Consider the following 22,615-nt stretch of genomic DNA (forward strand, 5'->3'; position numbering starts at 1 on the left):
TCTCAGATATAATTAATTCCATCTAAACGTTAAGAATCATCTGCAATAATGATGATTGTTATGAAAGCATCCTTCTAGAAATCGAAATAGATGCAGACAGATTGATCCTTCTCTTTCACCACCCAGTCACCACTGTTAATTTGAAAAATACACTGGCGCTGGGCTCAGCGGATGAAGATGCAGTGCCACTTTTACAAGTTTGATTCATGTACAGCTTAAACTGGACAATAATGGAGCAACTCAGGAGTGGCATTATGAAGCTGAGTCTGGGATAGCCGCAGGCAAGAGAAATCCCCTGGAGTTATTCATTTTAATCTTTGTTGCCTTACCCAAGATCACCTCTAAGAGCCTGGCTGTCTGAAAGGATCGTCTGTCACGCAGTCCCCGTCCAAGCATGTTGTAGGATGATGTCACTATGTTGGACGTGTGCCTGTAAGACACATTCCTGTCAGCGGGTTCTACCAGTGGGCTGAAAAATGAAGTCAACATGGAAGTGACAAAAAATGCAGTTCCTCTAATGACCACTTGAGGCCGGCTCAATCCCTGTAGACCTTCATGTTAAAATCTCCAACTTGACAGCAGAAATAAACATGTTTACAGCCTGGTACTAAAAACAGTTTTGGTCTTTCAGTGGCGTGTACAGACTTTTTGAAGGGCAGGGGCGAAAAGAAAAAAAAACAGCACTTTAGCATGCATTTTGGCTCCCAGGAGGGCACTTTAGCACGCGTTTTGGCTCCCAGGAGGGCACTTTAGCGTGCATTTTAGCTCCCAGGAGGGCACTTTAGCGCGCGTTTTGGCTCCCAGGAGGGCACTTCAGCGCACGTTTTGGCTCCCAGGAGGGCACTTTAGCACGCAGTGTTTGGCTTGTCTGCTCTGGGCTTCTGTAGAAACATGGCAGTGCAACATTGCCATTTCCGTGGATATAAATGGCTCATACTACCGTAAGGAAAACACACCAGTTCTTATTTTCAGTTGATTACACACTAGAGAAAACATATCATATCATATTATAGTCTATTTCTGCCAATATATCCTCTGATCCTCCTACACGCTGGACCTTTAAAAAGCCATGTCTCTCAGCTCTTTCAGACCATGACTTGATGTGAAGATGATTAATAGTTCAGCACAGAGTTTCATTTTCTTGACATTGTGTATGTGTAGCTGCGTTTTTTATTTCTTTCTCATATATATATCTATGTAGGCCTGTAGGTTTCCAGACACATAATACATGGATTCTACCTTTAGGATTCATTAACAACCTAATACAAAAATCAGCATATATTTTTGCTTGGATAGCACTGAATTCTAAGCCTCACTTGTTCAGTGGCTCAGTCATTAAAAACTTATGCTGTGCATGTAAACATTGTTCAAAACTGACAGAATTTCATTTCAAATTCAGGAGAGATGCCAAAGATACCAAACATGTCAGACTGAATTCAGGGGTTTTGAATATTTTCACTTGATGGAATGCCATAAAAAAAACATTGAGTCCTGGGTTTGAATATATTATAGTAGTAATAGTGTAAACATCATATAGCTCCAATGAAGAGGTGGAACAAGGTGATTGAGAATATATAACGCTGTCTGACAAGGTGGAATGAGAAGATTTTTTGCAAAATGAAAGATACTTAAGGGAAGACAGGAAAAAAACCTCTGTGTGTTAAGGAGTTTAAAATAGTACGTCAGAGCTGGGGGAATTGTTCAGAATCATAGTGTGAAGGTTCATCTCTGACTGCAGCGCTCTGTGCTCATATTCAGTGACACCAGCCTGAAGTGAATCGGCAGCCTCACAGGGAGTTAACACACCGGGGAAACTTTATTGCTCCTGGCAACTACAGGTACATGGATGGGTGTGAAGGACGTGACGAATAAGTGTCTGCAGTAATCAGTGGATACACTGCGAGAGAATGTCTCACCGAGTGGATAATACAATTCTGCAATAATAAAATTAGAGATACAATCAGCTGCTGAGCCGGGGCAAATGAGTAAAGGTCTATTAGAGTTATGTTAATAACAGCAAAGTTACCAGCAACAAGGACATAAGAGAAGGAGGGGATGATGTATGCACAGAGATCAGTGATGGATATCTGTTGCTGTGCGTGGCAATCACCGCAATAATTCACACAAATCCAATCTACAAAGTAACAAGGACACAGAGAGCATTTCTTTCTCCACGCATGCCTTGTCTTGCAGCAGTGAGATACAGCAATCCGTGTAAGCCACCTATGAGATAGCATGACTAACACATGTCACAGCCATACAATCAAATGTCGTGACATGGTCTCATGGGGAGCCTCGTGTCTTTTTCTAACATGCATGAAATTTGACACACACGTTCATGTTCCCCTCAGGGTGAATTATATTGGCTTTTGTGATGATAGTGAACATGGTAAACATTATTTAATATCTGCATGTTAGCATGCTAATGTCAGTATGTAGCTCAGTACTGCTGTACATGAGCAGCAGCACCCCCAGAAATGTTTCATAGGTGTGGTCAGATGGTGGTTCTGAGAGTCCTGGGGTGGCACAAAACCAAAAGCCACAACTGAATTTTAGGAATTTGACTATGCCGTTTCAGGAACCTCTATGGGCTGGTCACAAGCTTTGTCAATATGTAATGTTAAGGAATTGTATACCAATACACTTTGGTCCCTTGTTTACTTATAATTTTACATGCATAGACTAATAACATTGCTGTTAACATTTTGAGTTCCACAACGATCCCTTTTTAATATGTTAAATTATTCTTAGAACGGGCTGGTTGTCCATTTTCTTCAAAACGACAAATATACAGCGTTAATGTGACAGTGTACTTAGATTGCAAGGAACGAAACATTTACTGGGAACAAGCCTTCTCAAGTGTAGGGGAGACTGGTGGGTGCCCATAGAACCATTTTCATTCAGATATCTCAAGATGAGAGTTTGAAAACAGCCATGCCATTTGTTCCCTTGCCAAAATGTAGCCTAACTTTTAAGTGGTATTTAACTCCGTACAAGCTATGACGATATGTTTGGTACCAGTGAATGCCTTGGGCTTTATACATAAAATTGATTGATTGAAAATAGATTGATTCCTCTCAGGTAGCTGAAATATTTCACCTGTATTCTTCAGCTTGCACTCTTACACAGCGTAGCGCAAATATGCTACATTTGTTGTCTGTCCCTCGCACTCGGCTTAAGACACGTGGTGGTCGAGCTTTTGTGGTCGTAGCACCTAAATTTTGGAAAGCTCTTCCTGCTTCTTACAATCTGGTGACTCTGTGGTGTCTTTTAAAAGCCAGCTAAAGACGCACCTGTTTAGATGGCGTTTTGGTAACTTGTCTGCACCAGAGCTGTAGTTTTTCAAATGCTGTGTAGTATGAATTCTCCTTTTTTCTTTGTGTGTGTACAAATAGTTTTGCTAGTTGTGCACTTTTCACGACATGTCTCACATAGTCTCTTTGTCTCTATGATATTTTTACTTGTTGTATAGTGCCCTTGTGAAGCACTTTGTGACCCATGTCTGCGAAAAGCTTTACTTGCTTACTTATTAAAGGTTACAATTGGCATTCCCGGAACAAATTACTCTGCAGTAGTTATAGGAATTTATGAGCTCCAGCTCTGATCGACTCCAATCAGTAAAAATGGAAACAGGACACCTGAATGGACACACTGACACACAGTGACAAGCCACCCAAAAAATACTATCCGTGTTATCCAATCAGCACTCAAACATTGTTTCTAATAAGTTTGCACCGACTTTAAATGAGAGACTGAATAAGTAAGAGGTACAAAAAGAAGTAACCACCGTATCACTTTCACTGGCCTCCATGCTTTTCTGAGCTGTTTACTAACCTGTTTTCTGGCACATTCATGACATTGAACATGACACACCAGTAAAAAAAAAAATCAGCCTGCTTTAATGGCAGTAGAAAAGAAGACTATTGCCTATTATTAAGACGTTTCCTGTATTCAAGAAACCCACATACACATGCAAATTCTTGTGAAAAAAGTGTATAGCTTAGCTAACAGTACTTACGCCCCAGGAAGGTGGGGTTATTTAAACATCACTCAGCCCACTCCAGCGTTAATTACAGCCACAATCTTGATCTCTTAGTCTTTTTCTGCTGTCTTTTTTTAATAAGCTAACTGTGAATTTGAAATTTGTGTCAAAATGGATTCACCAGAAATGTTTTTATATTGTATATGTATGAAATTATATTGTATTGTTCATAAAGGTTCAGTAATATCGTAAAACAGCTGAGCACTGCAGTTTTTATCACACATCCCTTAAACAAGTGGAAATAGAGCACTTTGTAGGGACTATTTTTAGCTGCGGATTAATACTCATTTAATGCACTGGTCAGTATTTACAGCAGTGATTGACTGCACTGTGTCCATGTTTATCATATTGAAGGAACAGGTCACTGCAACCTGTTTAACCTCTGCATGTTAGTGCTGTCAATGTGAACATGTTGCCAGGCTAGTGTTAGCATTTAGCTCAAATTACCACTGTGTGTAATTACAGAGGCAACACTTTTTAGTTTGATTAATTTAGTGTTATTTTCAGTCTTCTTTTTGGATTCGTAGACAGACAGAAAAACATTTTAAAGAAATTATCAGTCTTCTCCTTTAAAAATAACAAGTTAGAGCACCTGCTGTGGTTCCTGCCTTCATGTCAGGTGCAACAACAGTAAATGCTGTCATTGTTTTTGATGATAAAGAGGAGTCTGTTCTTTCTGGTGACCTGTGCGAGGATGCTGCTCACATACACAAATCAGGATGTGTAAACATCAATAGCTAGAAAAGCACACTATGCCAGTTTCAAAATGTATAAATAACACGTTGCTGCCGGGCAAAAATAAACCCTCTCACCTTCAAAATGTCAGGACACGGATAAACAGGCGCATTTTAAATTTGACCATTCTGCATCTCTTATTTTGTCCTCTGGATTTTGAAAGGGTTTTGTGACACCAGGGGTCACACAATGTTTCCAGCCCTCTGAGAACACATAAAGAAGCATAAAAATCAAATAGGACTGAAGTTAGATGTTTTCACAGCTAACATGGTTTAAGCTTCACAGCTTTAAGAGCACAAAAGAAACTGGTGATTATATTGCAAATGTTTTCATACCATCCACCTTCAATGTAATTACCTGAGGACTGACCCCGAATTATGTTTATATCTGTGAACTGAACCATTTTTCCATTTATTTAAATCCTATGCGAAGACCTTGCCCACACCTTTCAATCTCTCAGTGCTCCTGGAATCCTCTTTATGTGCTTGAGCAAGAAACATAACCATGCCTCCCTTTTTTATCAAAATAAAGCGCTGACTGAAAGTCAATATCTGTGAAAATGAAATACTCTCCACCAAAGCCGGAGACTAGAGCCTACAGACTCATAGATGTGATGCCATCAAATGTAAAATCTGGAGCTTTTTCATTTTTTATTCCCTAAGTGATATTATTAGTTATGGAGGGGAAATTTCACAGAAAATCCCTCTGGATTTCGTCTGTGTTGCCTTTAACATCTCTTCTTATTCATCCCGTCTGGTGCAGTTTCAGATATTGAATTTTGATGATAGCAGAGATTCAGCGCTTTTTTATTGCTATGCTTTGGCATAATGTTGTTCATGTTAAAAAAATTGGGTGGTTAATTTAATTTTTATTCTTACATGAAGGGTTTTCTCTGGCCCATATTCTGACACTGAACACATAAGATTGACGACTTGATCCCTCTGGATATTCATAAATTCATCCATGAATGACTGTTTAGATGAAGAGTGGGCGACAGCTGGTCTGATTATTATGCGTGCACGCTCTTTCTTTTTTTTGTATTTGGTACCTCTTTTGCTCTGCAACATGGGGGATTGTTTTTAATAAACTGTCCTGACATGGTGAGATTATCCTCCACAACTAAAACTTGTAGTTTATTAGTGATTTAACTTTATGGAGTGATCTTGATAACAAGATGTGCATTGAATGTCCGTGTGTCTTTTGAACAAGAATGACTCAAGTGCTTATAGAGACATGACGTCTGCCCTTGCTGTCACACTTATTCAACGAGGTGCATGTCTGTGTCAGGTGTCAAGGTAATGTCTTATAGTTAACGCCAACAGGCCTGGTTCGACTGGGTGAGCACATCCTCTCAGCTCAGCGCACATAACTTTCATGAGTATTTAATACAGCAGCAACAACTCATTTGAAACGACAAATGTGTTTTGAGGGAAACATAATGTCCATGCAAATGACATTTTCTTGTAACATAATGAGGAAATGCTGCTAAATAATGGATCTGCCAAGTCACAAAAATGTTGCAAGGTATCCTCATATAATGGTTCATATGTTATCCCACAAATTAGCACCCTATGAATGATGTTAGATACTTGACGTAAAGTTACAGAGGTTAGGTTTAAGCAACTAAAGTTACGTTGGTTAGGTTTAGGAAAAGAAATGTCAACACAACGTAACTTAAAGAAGTATGTCGCTGCTGGAAGGTAAACTAGACTGTCTATGCAGCAGAGAGATGCAAATACTTTTAAAAACTGGTGCTATATGACCTGAGAAAAGAGAGGAAAAGGGATGTTGCATTTGTTTTTTCTCAAGAGATAGAAAACCTACAACTAACAGAATGCACTGCACTGTATCGATTAAACAGTAAGCTAAACATTAGAGGTGAAAAATAGCTAAAACGGTAAGAGAATCCTGGTTTATATTTGATCAGAGCTTGTGAGCTTTAACATTTGATCTCAGTTTTTTCAGCTCCTCTTTCAGCTGTGCAAGAATTAGTATGGCACCCACCTCCTGTCCACAAACCCTCACTAAACAGTGCACGTAAATATGTATATACGGAGGTACAACCTGTAGTTTATGCGACAGCCCAGGGGAGTTTCACTGGTGGAGGGGGGGATATCTAGGTAGTGGTTAGATGGAGAAAAGTTTACCACAATTCATCTAAACATACTACCCACATTGTTTTGATACAAAGCTTCTTGAAAATCACCAAATTATCCCTTAAAAATGGCTCAAAGTTAGCACAGGTCCAAATACTGGTCTCCTGGGGAAAGTCCAGCGTTCTGTGACCAATCCATCGCCCCAACTTGCCCCGTCTCTACAACCCATTGGTCACATGATCATAGATTTCCCAAATACGTGTTAAATAGGAATTACTGGCTCATGATTATGAAGGATATGAACAAACTTTTGTGCAATACTTTTCGTAGGACAATGTACCAATGATGCAGTAGAACAACCTGAATGTTCATACTGGGCATTTCAGCAAAATGTTCACTGGCAAGGTATTTCACTTGTTTCCCGCCAAAATAGGCCTACAGTTTTCACTCATAGTGACTACAGCCTTTTTATGCCCTTTTTCATTGACAACACAAAATCACAATTTTTCCCTGCCCTTAACCAAAGTGCTTTTGTTCCCTGAGACAGGAGTCCAAATGTGAACCTGAAGTTCTGGTGCCAAGGACCTGTACTTTGTACACCAGCCATCGTCCCCAGCAGTGTATCCTCATACCCTACGAATTAGCACCCCACAAATGATGTTACATACTAAGCATAAAGTTATGGAAGACAGGTTTAGGTAAAGTTACTGTGGTTAGGGTTAGTAAGAGAAACATGGTGAAGTTCACCTGGGAAAAGCCCTGTGTTTTGTCACCCATCCACCACCTCCACCTTCCTCCTTAAGCGACTCTTTCCACCTGTATTCTTTACTCCCATCAGTGCATTAGTCACATGAATGCAGCCTTCCAAACTATGTGGGTTATACACAAATTTCTGGCTCATGATATGAACTAATTGTGATGCATTCACGTTTTGTAGGAAACGTACGAACAGTGCATAAGAACAGCCTGTCCCCAGCCGCCTCCCTCTGAAGTCTATATGATATATAAATGTGGTATTTTGTTACCTGAAAGAAACTCTGAACATAATCCAGGCAGCGATTACATTCCCACAACAATGTAATTAAGACAGCAGTTTAGTAACATACAAACGTAATATCTAAAAGACGGGGCTGTGGCAGAGATACCTTTCTTAGGAGTCTTAAAAACTGCAGAATTCTGATGTCTTAAATCGCTCACAAGTAGCAGAAGTAAGCCGGGGAGAAAAACAATTTCCACACAACACAAAATGAAAACCCTTTACTGTAACTACACCCTGCAAAGTTGATGACTTCTCAAAACTGGAGATTAGGGTGAAAATCACAGCTCACACACACTGCTGCTTGCCACCCCCTCTCATTCTTTCTCTCTCCCTCCCCTCTGAAGTGTGAACAGACGCTTTGCTGTCTCAGCTTAGCGAACTTTGATCAGTGCAGGGTTGCCAGCCTTCAGTCGAGCAAGGTCAGGGGAACGAGATGATGGCCAGTGTGTTGTCAAAACTGGGGAGCTGCCACCTGTTTGAGAATATATTCCGCTTGCTCGCACGTCTACCTGAACCCTTAATGCCAAGGGGCTTCACACTGAGTGGAGTCAACAGCCTGCTTTATAGAAGTAGGCCTATTCATTGAAGTGTCCATTATAAGGGTCCCCAGGTATCCTTGTCAAACTTGCTGCCTAAGACAATAACCAACCTTGGGCTGAATGCAAATCCGCAGTCTGCTGTGAGTTACGGAGCTCCAAACAGCAGACGGGATCACTTATAAGCCTTCCTGTGCACTGGCTTGTGTCAGTGCCGCTGATAAACGGCTGTACAGTTTGTTTTTCTGCTCTGATAGGGAGAATGAAATCAACAGGCAAGCTGTGTCTGTGCGACGCCTTTCTCAGTCTTAAACCCAATCCTCTTTGCTTCCCTCCAGGGTGGAATTTGAATGACCTGATCAATTTCTAATCAGGAAAGACCTACAGCCTTTCTCTCGTCGTAATAGACTTCCCCACAAATCTTTTATATGGAGGGCTCACTCAGAAATTGTTAAGCGCAAAGGGCAGGTAGCGTGTTCATTTTTCCGATATATATTCCTCCCCATGTGTGGTGATGATAGCACTTTATCTCCAGCGTGGATCTGCTGTTAGCTAAATATAGTAAGTATTTGTGGAATCCTAAACACAGCTGCACATTGGAATGAAACCCGGGCCCTGTTTAAAGGCAGAGGTGGCCTTTTCATGTTGAAAATAGAACCCCGGGGGGTCCGCCTGCTTTGTCAGTCAAGAAAAGCCAGGGTCTGAAAAAAACATCCCCCTACTCTATTTTATTCTGGGAATTTTGTCACCGACAGGTTACTGACTAACTGTATATGCGCTGCAGCAGCTCCAACAAGGTCTGTAGCAGTGGTACCCACCCCTCCCACAGCCCCCACTGTGCACACCCACAGCTATCTACCATTCAGTAATGTCTTGGGACTCACTACCTCTGCACATCACATAACAATCTGTCATTTCAAAAATGACTAAAGATACACCAAATGCCATCGACCATATGACTGGAGCTTTGTTACATGTGAAGCCTTCTGATCCTTCCTTGAAGGAGTTATAGATGCAATAACCAAATGATAACATACACAGTCTGACTGCTCTATTTTACTATATCGTTTATATCATGTATTCATATGTCTTGTGCTTATTTTGTGGACCCCTGGAAGATTAGCAGTTGCAAAGGCATGAGCTAATGGGGATCCATTAGAGGATCCATTGCACCTATCATGTTCTAAAGAAACTAGTAGGCAACAGCACTCACAAAAGACTACAGTCAAAATCTATGTTTTAATAGGGCAACACACGACCAAACAAAATGACAGACACATTTCGGCCTAACCCCCACCAGATTTTCACCAGATGCGTGTTGGTTGCGTCTGCGCTCCGGCACGGCAGCGGAGCTGATACGTTTCTATTCTAGTCAATGTGTGTGTTTCCACCGGCTGCGGCTGTGCTGCGTTCCGGCTCCGTCACAGCTGCGGCGCTCCGGAGCCCTCCGCAACAGATACGCAGGACTTCTATTCTTGCTGGACGCCGGAGCACAACGCAGCAATTCAGCACAGAGCAGATCGTGCGGGGCAGGACGTCATGCACAGAAACAAAATAAAACATCCGGTTAATTTTCAAAATAAAATACACAGTATTCACGGTGGATCATATTTCCCTGCACTACACCTTGAAAAGGTCATAATGGGCGGAAGCAGGCCTGAAGTCAACAGGTCAGAGGTTTTCAGACGTCATTTCACCCTGTTGACACCATGGACGAGGAGATGTTAATTATGGAGGTGCACCAACATGTCTTCCTACTACTCCTCTGGTTTTGTGGTTCTGTTTATAGAAACTACATCTTGTTATATCGCGTGATTATGCGTGAATTTGCAAGATCTCATGGGTCCTTGTAACTCCCGCTGTCCAGCGGAGCTGCACCGCTCCGCACAGCAAACACAGCCGGTGGGTGTTGACGGACGGCGGAGCACGCAGCGGATAACCAGGGCTGCCATTCCGCAATGGACATGCATCCAGTGGAAATCCAGCGTAAGCCTTCTTCAGTGTATCAAAACTTTCAGCTCTTTTGATACACTGAAGAAGGCTTAGGCCGAAGCGCTCTCTGCAACTTGCACCCATCACAATTGGAAATGTTGGAGTTGTGCATCCTCCCTCCTTCAACCTATCATGTTCTGAAAGTGTTTATTCAACATGTTTTCATCCCAAGTCATTACATATCACCACTTTCTCATTGGCCTTTCACATCTACATATTACAGGCGAGGTATCCTTCTGCGTCCACCATTGACGTTCCAGGATGTTGCTACCATTGCCGAGACGTCAACAAAAGCATGTGATTAGGTTTAGAAAAACACATCATGGTTTGGCTCTATGTTCATACAAGAAGCTAACGCCAGGCTCCAATGTTTGTTGGTGCTATGCACCACCCCTCCAGCCTGCCCTATAGGGACTTTCCAGCTCCTTATATCACGTTGTTACCAGCAGCATTTTAACCTGACACCATCCAGTAGCTGTTTAGCCACGTTATGAAGTGACGCGTCATCTGTCCGCGCATCATACTGCCACGACATGTGCTGTCCAGTCATCCGGCAGCATTTCATAACACCACAAAGGGTTATATCCGGCCACTTTTCATACTGACACCAACCAGCTGTGTATCAGGTGGCTTCTGGCGTCAGGTCTTTGATGCGAGCTTTATTTCAATTTTATTCCACATAATTCATCACATAAATGCATATTGTTGTAATATTTTTTTCATACAATTGAACTATGAGTCTTTAGGCTTTTTGGAAGTGCTGCTACTTTGGAGATGCAGAAACTTTTTTTTTTTTAGATAGTTCAGCCATTGACCGTATATGCTTTTAGCTATACAGCCATTTATTTTTTTCTTTGAGCTCACAAATTTAGCCATTTAGGCCTAGTTTTATTCATAAATTTTGCTTTTTATCTCACACATGTTTCAGTACTTCAAGCCAGCTATTTCAGTGGGGTTTTTTTCATTAAGCTAAGCTAACTAGTCTAACCATTTATGCTGCAAAATACCCCCCGGCCTTTAGTATATACACTTTATATATGTTATCCAATTATAATGCCTATTTCTTCACAATAGTTGAGCTACTCACAATCTTTGGAATCCCACTTTGGACCATTGACTGTAAAAATAATGGACGTAGCTACTGTGACATCCCCCCACTGGTTTGTGGACTACTGTTCAGCATTTCAACTGTCCCCATCTTGTTTGCTTTGGAGCCAGAAGTGGCCATATTTGGGTGACAGCCTGGTGCTGTAGAGGGGTGGATCTGACTCACAAACTGAGGACACTATCACATCCTGTCACTCAAAGCGGCCAGCCCTTAATTATGTGTAACTTTAAACCTTAATAAAATGTAAACGGCTGAGTTGTATAAAAATTCACCTCCTGTGCTGTGGCAGCTGTCATGAAAGAAGAAATAAGCTGCAGAGACCAGAGCAGTTTTTTCTACCTGGCTGTAAACATGTTTAAATCTGCTGTAAAGTTGGACGTTTTAATATGAGTAGTCAATGACTGACTGGATTCTGGAGTCGGCCTCAAGTGGCCATTAGAGGAACTGCAGCTTTTGGCACTTCCATTTCGGCTTTATTTTACAGCCCTGGATGTTGCTGTTTGGTTTAAACATTTAAATGGGATGCATTCAAAGCAGAAAACTGGCTAAGGCCCTAACGATAGAGCAAAAATGACTGCAAACCTTCTCCCTAATGTACACTAATTAGAATCGAATTTGTGAATGTGACACCGGGTTAACGACTCATTCTGGTATTATTACAGTCTGTCAGTGATTTCTGCTTTAGACTTTCATTTTGTGTTAGTTAACAAAAGCTGTTTCCAGGTATTGACATGTCCTTAACAGTGGGATGGGATTGTGATTACAGCTGTTCCAGGAGCACTGTAATAATTTTCACAATCAATCGAGGTATTTTGGGTGTTTGGCGGCCGTTTTAAGAGCTGACTGCAACACATCCTGTGTAATTTGACAGTCTTGAAGAAATAATTGAGCAATAAAAAAAGCACTGCAAATGAAACACTTTCCACAGTCATGCACAGAAATCAGTGGTGTGATGTTGCATAAACTTAGACAGTTTCATCTTGGAACGGTTAGTACTGTGAAATGACACAATTAGAATACTGAGCAGAGCAGAATTTACACTTCCTTGTGTATTTAAAGTTAAACAGCATTAGAGCCCCACAGGCTGTTTTTCCCCATTTTCCCAGTGTGTGTGTGTGTCACAAAAATGTCCTTTTATTTGCCTTTTAGGTGGATCATTAAAGAAGGGATGACGCATCAGTCACTCACCTCACAGAGTCAACATCCAAGCCGTCTGTAAAACTGGCTGAATCTGATTAACTGGGAGCCGTGGAGCCGACAGAATCAGTGGATTTACCTTCCTGTGGTCCAGATGAATCCACAAAGAACCCACATCAATGAATTTTATTAAGGACATTCATGAACCCAGCCCTGTATTGTCTGAAAAATAGGAACAGGGTATGCTTGTTGGACAGCAGTGATATATTTGAGCCCAGCCGCCTGACTCTGACTGTGACGACATGTCTCTGCCCAAGCGGAGGAAAATCAGGACTTTTGCTCTGCTGTGTTGTGTCATTACATTTACAACACTCCTGTTCAGTTACACTTTCCGGGACCCCTCGCTCTACTTCTTCAAGTACGCTTTCCATCTGTCGGATAACTTTTTCTCCAAAGGGCTATGTGCCTGCCGACAGTGCATGACGGAGCTGGAGGACGACCCCTGGTTTGCTGAGCGCTTCAATCAGTCCGTCCACCCTCTGATGACCAGGGAGAACAGCGTCCTCTCTGACGAAACCTTTAAATGGTGGCAGGTAAGATTCAGGGGATGTGTTCAGGGGATTTGTGTTTCTATCCTACAGAGGATTGCAAGGAGAAAAAAAAGCATGCACATTCAGCTTCTGAGAGCAGACGAGATGCTTAGAAGAAAGATCATGAATAAAGAACAGAGATCACACACTGCTGTAATGCTCCCAAGAAGTGTTTGTTTTTGCCACATTGATTGTTTCAAATCCAAGGGATCTTCAGCAGGATCAAGTTGTGAAGCAAACTCCCACGCACAATTTGTTCACATTTAACAAGCGAGATGGTGGATATGGAGATTGTTGTTTACTCTCACCATTTCTCCCACATCCATAGACAAAGAGATCCCATCAAAAACCAAAGCATAAGTGTGTGTATATGTGTACATATAGGTTGTAGAGAGATACCATAACCCATTCACTGCAATCTACATTGGTCCTTTAGAAATAATGCTGCAGACACTATGCAAATATGGCACTTCTGTTCATAAAGGTTTGCTTTGACTACACTTAATCCCAACTGTCTGACTATTAAATCTGTCCTTAAACATTTTTGAATTATTAATCTTCAAGAACACATAAAGAATTCTGCTTTTATTAGCCTACCCACTTCTCCACCTGCCTCTCCAACGCTTCATGTACTGCATATGTATGAAGTGTACTAATGTAATATACCTTGAGCAATGCCTACATTTTATACCAGTGACTGGGCTTTGGTTTTACATGTCTTAAGCCCCTCTCTCACTGGAAAAAATCCCCACTAACATCTGGTTTTAGTCTTTAGTAGGAAAGGTTACACTCCGCATTCATTTTTCAATTCAATTTAATTAATTCAGTTTTATTTATAAGGCTGAGTATCACAAATCACAATTTGCCTCGGAGGGCTTTACAGCATACGATATCCCCCTGTCCTTTGGACCCTCACAGTGGACAAGGAAAAACTAAACCTTTAATGGGTAAAAAAATGGTAGAAACCTCAGGAAGAGCAACTGAGGAGGGATCCCTCTTTTAGGATGGACAGACGTGCAACAGATGTTGTGTAATTTTTGTATTGGCCAAACAGTGGAATTACGACTTCTAAGTCTGTTGTATGCCATGAGGCCCAAACTTGGGAAAGACGCCTGTAGATCAGTGGATATATATTTTGTTAAGGGGCCACAACCTTTATTCAATCTGATAATGTTAGGAAAGTCTAGCAGGGCCACACAATTAAATCATTTTATCCCCATTCAAGTTAGTGGAGCGCTAAACCGGAAGTAGCCAGCTTAACAGAAGTCTCTCGTGTGTTTGCTCTATGGGCCCAGTGATGCAGAAGCAGTACTGATTATCCAGGTATTTTATGTTTTTGGCTTTATGCACCACGACATAACTTTCATAGGCATAAACGTGACCTGACTCCATTCAGTTCTCTTCATACATCTATGATTAATTCCCAGGACAAATGACTCTGTAGTAGTCACAGGTATTTATCAGCTCCAGCTGACAGTCATTGATATAAGACACCTGGATAGATGCACTAATTTTGGCCCCCTTTCTGCTTAATACAATGCTGCACCACTGTAAACTACCATCTGTCTCTGCCCAAGCAGTGCTAAAACATCTCTGCTAATGAGTCGGCATAATAACAGATGAAATTAAGAAGCTACCACCATAACAATTTCACTGGCCTCAGTGAGGCTTTCTGCCGTTTACTAACCCTGTTTTCCACCGTGTTAGTGATGCCAAATGTGCCACACTAGGAAAAACAAAACAAAAAGAAAGGCATCCCTGTCTACTGCAGAGGGAAAGGAGCCTATCTCTTATTTTTAATGGGTTTTCCTGCTTTTAAAGAACCTGCATAGACGCTCTAATTTTGGTGAAAGAAAAGGTATTAGTTGTACCACAGTCATGGAAAATACTTGTTACTGATTGGCTGGCAGGTATCATGGCAGGGTTAACATAACTCTGGTTTCTTTAATATATTTGTTTTAAAGGAAATCCATTCAGTGGCTGTCCTGCAGAGAGTTGCATAAGAAGATCAATACCACGCCATTATTACCCATGCACATTTAATATGGAGCTGGATCCAGCAGCAATGAGTTTAACTTAGCATAAAGACTGGTAGCAGGGGGTAACAGCTGGTCAGACGCTGTCAAAAGGTAACAAAATACACCTAGCAGCACATCTAAAGCTCATTCATTAGAACCTTGTGTGTTTAATGTGAATAAAAACAGAAATGTGAGAATGGCGGGTTGTGGTTTTATGGGTTTTTCTAATCACCACTGGCTGTCCTATAACCTCATGGTGACAACTAGGCTGCAAGATTGTATGGAATAAACAAATTAGATATAACATGTTGATCAGTGAGCTTGAAGGTGCTGCAGGCAGATTCGGATACCTTTCAGCGAGGCCAGGCTGTTTCAACGAAAAATAAATGAATAAATGTCGACCCTTTAAGTTCCTTAAAACCATGGGTATGTTACGTTTGTATGTTATAATGAAGCAGATACACTAGGCCTTTTTAAACAAGAACCGTGCAAATTTGCAGGAAAGCCCAATCAGTCTTTTTTCAGCATTGGCAGTATAAAAACAAAATCAGGGCGTGTAGCAAAATGCCGCCTACCTACTTTTGTTTATACAGAATGCACCTTTTTCGGGGCAATGAGGGGCGTGAGCAAGTAACAAAACGTGTAGCTCAGCGTGTGACGTAAACAGTGACGTGGGAGGGAAGCCGCGGCTGGTCAGTCCTTCACCGTCCCCGTCATCTGACGGTTAATGGCCTCTTTGTTTGCGAGGACAAGGAGGGCGCGCAATTCCTTGTCTCCCCAGTTGCTCGTCTTTACAGTGTCTGTCAGGTTTGTGTTTCCCTCTTGCTACTAGCTGCTCACTAATTCCTGCTATCAGCTGTTTCCTGTTTATCCACCGCCAGTGGGTCTCACGTGCGGCGTCATCAACAGCTCCTCCCACAAGTCATCAGCAGCTCCTCCCGTGGCGGAAGGACGCCTCGTTCGTTTAAACCAAAAAGGTTCCACCAATATGTCTACCCTACGAGGTGGAAAATTGGGCGCCTCGGATCAACTCACCAATCTGGCTCTGTGTGTCTAAACGCTCGCAGCTTGCCGGCAAAACGGCCCAACATTTGCTGAAAATCTGGCAGTGTAAAAGGGGCTACTGACACTTAATGTGTCAACGATGCTATGGTTAACGTATGGTCGTGTTTAAGCAGAGAAAACACTTGGTTATGGTTAGGAAGAGTTAGGTCATGTTATGGGGGGCACAGTTCCTGCTGGAAGAACAGCTATGTCTTGGTAAAAAAAACAACCTGTTTTGTTTGTTGGTCTCAAACAGTGGTCTGCAGGTTGGCAGACATCTTGCCTAAATATCTCACCATCCCCTCCACCTCCAGATAAAAAAAATCAGCTCATGTACTTCGTCACATAAGAAACACTGATGTAACATTCACAAAATGTACAAATGTAAAGTAGCAATGCCAGTGTTCTTCTGCTGACTGAGCAGGTTTGTCCTAAGTGGCCACGGTGCAGCATCATGAGGTATATCGATGTAGAGAATAACTCTGTAATCAATCAATCAGTCAATATGAATGAAAAAAGATTTTCTTCCTTCCAATTAGAAATAATAGCATGTTCAGTCTTTGTTACTGAAGCAAGAAAAACTGGCACACATCCAGTCCCAGCCTACTCTTGCTCCAGTTTGTACTTGCACACTACTACCTGACACTGCAGTCAGTGGAGGAATTGTTATCTCTGCCTCCTCCATGATGGATTTTGTCACCTGTATGATTACTGAGTGTCAGTGTTAAATGCCTGCTCGAGAGAAAAACCCTTGGATTGCAAGTGACTGACACAAAAACCTAGTATTTACTGTTAGTGCAGCTAAAACATTTCCTCCTGTCAGACTCGCTCCACTGGAAATATCTTATTGGATGTAATGCCACCTACATTTGGCCAGTCATGCACAGGGCTCACACCAAAAATTAAACTGGACCCAGAATTAGGAGACAAAATAGCTGCTGGAGTGTTTCATGGAGGATTTCTTATTTAAATCCACTTTCTTGTAAATTGGAATTCACGTCAGCTGTATAACTAATCACGCACCAGTCCTAATTTACTGGATTCTCTGTACATCCCATAGAGCACAGCTCTCTAAATTAGAAAAGCCTATTCACAAAAAATTATGTCACACAATTATCCTACCTTTGTTCTGGAAGGCATCCAGTGCTTTAGGCATTCCCACATTCACCTCACACCATGTCCAATTAGAGGCAAGAATAGAAAAATTACTGCAAGGTTGCCTCCTGTCACTACTCATTTCACGAGATGCTTCTCACAGGGAGCTTGATGAGGCAAGTGTCACATATCAACGTTTGCCCAGCCAGATGGTTTGGGCTGCCCTGCTGCAAGGCAAAGGCATGACCTCCAGGTGTACCGGGGCTCATTCCTCCGATGAGATGTCACAGCTTACATGTTACAGCTAAATGTAATTTCCGTGAAGGAGAGTTTTGAAGGCCGTGCAATTGTGTGGAGTTTAGTCTTATGATTAAAAGCTCTTTTTCGATGTTATTACCCTTACTCGATTCCAAATGAAATTCAAAAATGTTAAATGGTTTCCCAGAATTGTATTGGCAAGGTGGGAAAGCCTCTACAATAATATTTGAAGCATGAGTCACTAAAACTCTGCATTACAACTCAGGAGAGAAAGCAGAACATTCTGTATCCGTTCAGTATTTCCAGCTGCAGCAGCACAATATATAACAGTGTACAGTGCACACACATTCCTGCATTTATTTGCTGTCTCTCCGAGTTCAAAGCCACCAGAAGAAGGCCAGGCCAAAAGAGCCCCCGCAGACGGAGCTAAGCCGCCCCTGAGGTTATTTCAGAAATGTGCTCGGTGTCTCGAGCTCCACTGCCCTTGTTCAATCACTTCTACTTAAAGTGGCCCTGGAGCCGTGGCTCTCTCTGAGGTCTGTCTCTGCTGTGTCACCAGTGGTTGCAGTCAGAGAGGCAGCCGGCCAACTTCAGTGAAGTGGTGGAGGAGCTGTTCCAAGTCATCCCTGACGAGGTGCTCTACATGGACGCCAGCCCTGAGCGCTGCAGGACCTGCGCCGTGGTGGGGAACTCTGGGAATCTGAAGGGGGCCCAGTACGGCGGCCTCATCGACTCCAGTGATTTCATCATAAGGTCAGTTGGCTCTTCGGTCTCGGGTGTGATTTCGAGACAAGTGCAATCACACACTTTTTGGCATTTGCTATGATGTGATTTTTTTTTTTTCAGCCCTACTGCTTTAAATGTGTTTTGGTTTAAAAATTCCTTTCAGTCTCTCACAACTTGGCTCTTATTTTTGCAGCTAAATCCCCATCAGTTATGATGACATTGTTCCCACAACAGTAGATGCTGAGATCTTGGACACACACGAATATCACTATGACCTCAGACAGGGCCTAACAGGTTGTAAACAAGGCAACAATTAAGCCTGATTATCTAAACCACTTTGTTTGGAGGTGGAACTGAAAGGGTGCATCTGAAATGTCAGTAATACGTCATCATTCAGGGCTGCAGCATTGAGAGCACTGAGGTCATGGCTTCTGGTTTGGGTTTTTTAAGACTCATAGTGATAATGTATAGACTCAATCTTTGTGTGGAAACAGCTTTGAACCAGTTTTTAGACCATCACTTCAGGAATGTAGTACACAGAAAAGGTTCGAAAATCAAGATATCCTTGTTTGTGGATGGTCATAAATGTGTTTGGTCGGGGTTGTGTTCTGAAGTTTAGACTTTTGACTTCAGTATTTCTAAAATCCTGCTTATGGCACTCCCAGTGGATCAGGAGGTGGTACCGGGGACACATCCCACCCCCCGATAAAAACATAAAAGTAACAGAGGACTTTTAATTTGACAAAATTGGAGACATTTAAACCACAAATCAGTGCAGAAAGGGTTCAATTTGGAGCATGGAAATTCACCAGAATGCAGGAAATTAAGTGTTTGATACTCATAATTTCCTTGCAGAGGGACCCCAGACTCCCTGGGTGTGTTCCAAATCACATACTTTTTCTTTTTACTTCTAGTAGGCACTGCAGCTGCCCTTAAAAAGTACGTACTGCATGCACTATGCACATGATTGTGACATAATATTGTCTCATAACATCATACCCTGAACTTTGACCCTCTTGCTTTTATATCTGTTACCTTGGAGATAAACAAACACCACTTACCAAATTTGCCAGAGACGGAGATCAACCCTGAGAGCTCTGCTGTTGTTACTTTGCAATGTGTGTAGTTTAACTTTAAAGTTATAACTGCACAGGTTGTAGATTCTAACATGTTATATTTGCAAAGGTGAAATTAAATCTGCAGTTCTCCATCATTGTTATTTTATATGTTATGCCCTATTGTTGTTTGTAATATTTATGATTATTTTGTTCACTTCTTATTATTACTATTCTACTGGTCTTGCACTGTCATACATCACTGCGACTTCAGACAGCTGTCAATCATCTGTTTGCGGCTCAGTCGATGTGACGAGCCGGGTTTCACTCCGAAGACGTCGAAGTCCAGTGTTTGGGCAGTGACTTACGGCATCAGAAACCAATGAAAAAAGGCGTCCTTTAACGTCGGCATGATACATGGCTGGTTGCCGTTATAGTTTATTGGCCCCTAGCAGCAGCGGGGGAAACACGGCGAACAATAAACACAACAACAACTTTCACCCGAGAGAGCGGTGTCTACGTCCCGTAAGATTCTAAAGCCGAACCCTGTTCTTTTTTTCCAAAAACCTAACCACATGTTTTTGTTGTTGAAGGAAATAAACACGTCAATTTGTGGTGTTGTACTGAAGTATTGTGTTTATTTTGAAGGAGACTGTATGTAAACGTTAAATGTCCTGTGAAAATGGAAGTGTGTCTTGAAAGAAGACAATGCATGTGACAGCCAGAATGTCAACAACCAACACACCGTGGAAAGTCTAGATCAAGCACGTCAATACATGATGAGGTCTGAATAGCATGCTGGCTTGCATACTGCAAAATACGACCGGTTATAGTAGAACATCCTGGTATTTTTGGCACACTGCATTTGACACACTATGTATTGAGACATACTTAATCTTTTTCTGGCATACTACATAGTATAGTAATTTGGGTACTGGAACGCACCACCTGTGTTATGAAATCTACACCCTTGGCCCTGCCTTCATGTCACAGGAAAAAATGTGTAAGCACATAAATACGGAAGATTAACATTGAACTTGGAAGCCGGTCTATTAACAATAAAATTTACAGCCTACAGTTAGGATTATCATTTTATCACTCGCCTTTCAAATAAAATAGGGACAGTTTGGATCTTTTGAAGCAGGTTGTATGAGGTACTTATCCAGCCCTTTCCGGCCTCAGTTCTTATCTATGCTCTCTTCAAAGCCACCAGACTTCATTTCAAAAAACAGTAATTTAAGCCCACTGAATACAGAAGCTGCTGGCCTTCGACTATATAGATCAATTAGTTTGTTAGCGTTATTGTGACTTTGGTGAATCCGAGCTAACCACTCTAAAAGCTGAAATCACACAATAACACAAACAAATTGATCGAGGCACTTGTAGACGAGCAGCTCCTGTCTTTAGCAATGCTTAATTACTGTTTTTGTCAATGGAGTCTGGTTTTCGAGAGAATGATATAATGGCTTCAGTTCCTTATCATCAAGGGCTGTCTGACAGCAAGGTAAAACAGTGAACACATTCTAATCTACTGCAGGTACTCTGCTGATTATGTTTGAGATTGTTTAATCAGTCTTTAGGTCTATGAAATGTCAGATGTATTGTGAAAAATGCCCGTCTCTAGAGCCCAAGCTGACGTGCTCAAATTGCTTACTCTATTTTAATCAACATACCAAAACCCAGTGACATTTCCTTTATCTGTCATAGAAGAATAACAGCAAATATTTACATTTTACTAAAAGGATTAACTGACTGTAATTATGATTAACATATGCTTTAGTGATTTTTGGACATATTTGCCTTCATTCAAAGGTGGATGGTAGAGAGGTGACAGGAAATGAGGGGACAGAGAAGGAAAGTGAAATGCATCTTAAGTGCTAGACCCACTGCATGCTGAGCTTTAGCTGACAGGACTAACTGCAATCTGTTTTCATTTAGTTCACTCATACATTTTAAATTTGGCTGCTTTTATTTTGTCTCACATCAGCCCCAACCTATCCATCTTATTATATGTACACCAGTATATTTAGTTTTGTTTGATTATCACTTAATTGACTGGCAGACAAACACTTTTATTTCCCTCGCTGTGTTGTGTTCCCATCTCTCTTTCCCTCTCATTTATGCCTGTCACGTCCCAGCATTCACTCCGCTCAGAGGTATAGTTGGAGATTTTACTTCACACATCCTTGTTGTGCACTCGATAAAATTTTGAGAAAATTATCTTAACAAAGCAGCAGATGAAAACAATTCAAGCCTGAGTATTCAAATGTTCATCAGGCGCCTCGGGGCGGCAGGAGAACAAGAGAGGAGTTTGTCGCTCTCTGTAATCTGTCACACCAATTGCAGCTCTGCAGAGGATGAATTGGGAAAAGATGGAAAACACGACAAGGAGATTTTCTGGAGGGGCTGTGGGTGTGCTCTCTGCTGCAGAACTGCTGGCTTTATGATAATATTAAGCTAATTTCAACGTCAAAGGGTAAACAAACATTCTGGCACAGACTTTTTGTCTGGGCTGGACAAGTCACAGGTTTGAGTCTTGGCTGTCTGTTGCAGGCTTTGTCTGAATAAATATTGATCTGTACAGGCAGAATATGCAAAGAGTGAACTGGTATTCCCTTAAACTACCACATTATATAATAAATTTGAACAATGTAAGATATAAAAATTCAATTCGTATCCTAAAACTGATACTGCACACAGTGGATGATGTAAATGGTTGGAGAAGATTGTGAGCGACAGCAGTTAACAGTCAATTTTAAACTGAGCTAAATATATTAGATCAATGACAGTGATACGATATCAGCTCAGAAATGACATGGAAACACAGTCCAGTGAGTGTGAACAGAGACGGAGAACCAATGCCTCTGAGATATCCACATTGCTATCCACCCAGATCCTCTAAAGCCTCCTTCTTAGACCATTATGAATATTAAACGGCATCAGCCTATCGGCTAAAGCATCTTGTTTGCTCAGCAGATTGCAGCGGTGAAATAGATTTGAGTCACAAAAAGAGCTGTTGCATTCGCCTGACTAAAATAAGCAGAGCAGATTTTGAATAACAAGAATGTTGCTTGAGGCACAAGTAAGTCATCATTGTTAGTGAAATTAAATTTACATTATGTGTCTGTTCTCCAAAGACATACT

General features: G+C 41.6%; 1 protein-coding gene across 1 annotated transcript in view; it reads left to right on the forward strand.

Moving 5' to 3' along the window:
* The window catches only part of LOC125904594 (CMP-N-acetylneuraminate-beta-galactosamide-alpha-2,3-sialyltransferase 1-like), a 112,773-nt gene that overhangs the window by 53,907 nt on the left and 36,251 nt on the right, over positions 1 to 22,615 (forward strand). The window contains exons 2-3 of the mRNA XM_049602112.1: positions 12,698 to 13,278; positions 18,250 to 18,443. Coding sequence (XP_049458069.1) covers positions 12,988 to 13,278; positions 18,250 to 18,443 — 485 coding nt within the window. The 5' untranslated portion in view covers positions 12,698 to 12,987. The remainder of the gene's footprint in view (positions 1 to 12,697; positions 13,279 to 18,249; positions 18,444 to 22,615) is intronic.

Source organism: Epinephelus fuscoguttatus, linkage group LG17 (assembly GCF_011397635.1).
Source record: "Epinephelus fuscoguttatus linkage group LG17, E.fuscoguttatus.final_Chr_v1".
Classification (NCBI taxonomy): domain Eukaryota; kingdom Metazoa; phylum Chordata; class Actinopteri; order Perciformes; family Serranidae; genus Epinephelus; species Epinephelus fuscoguttatus.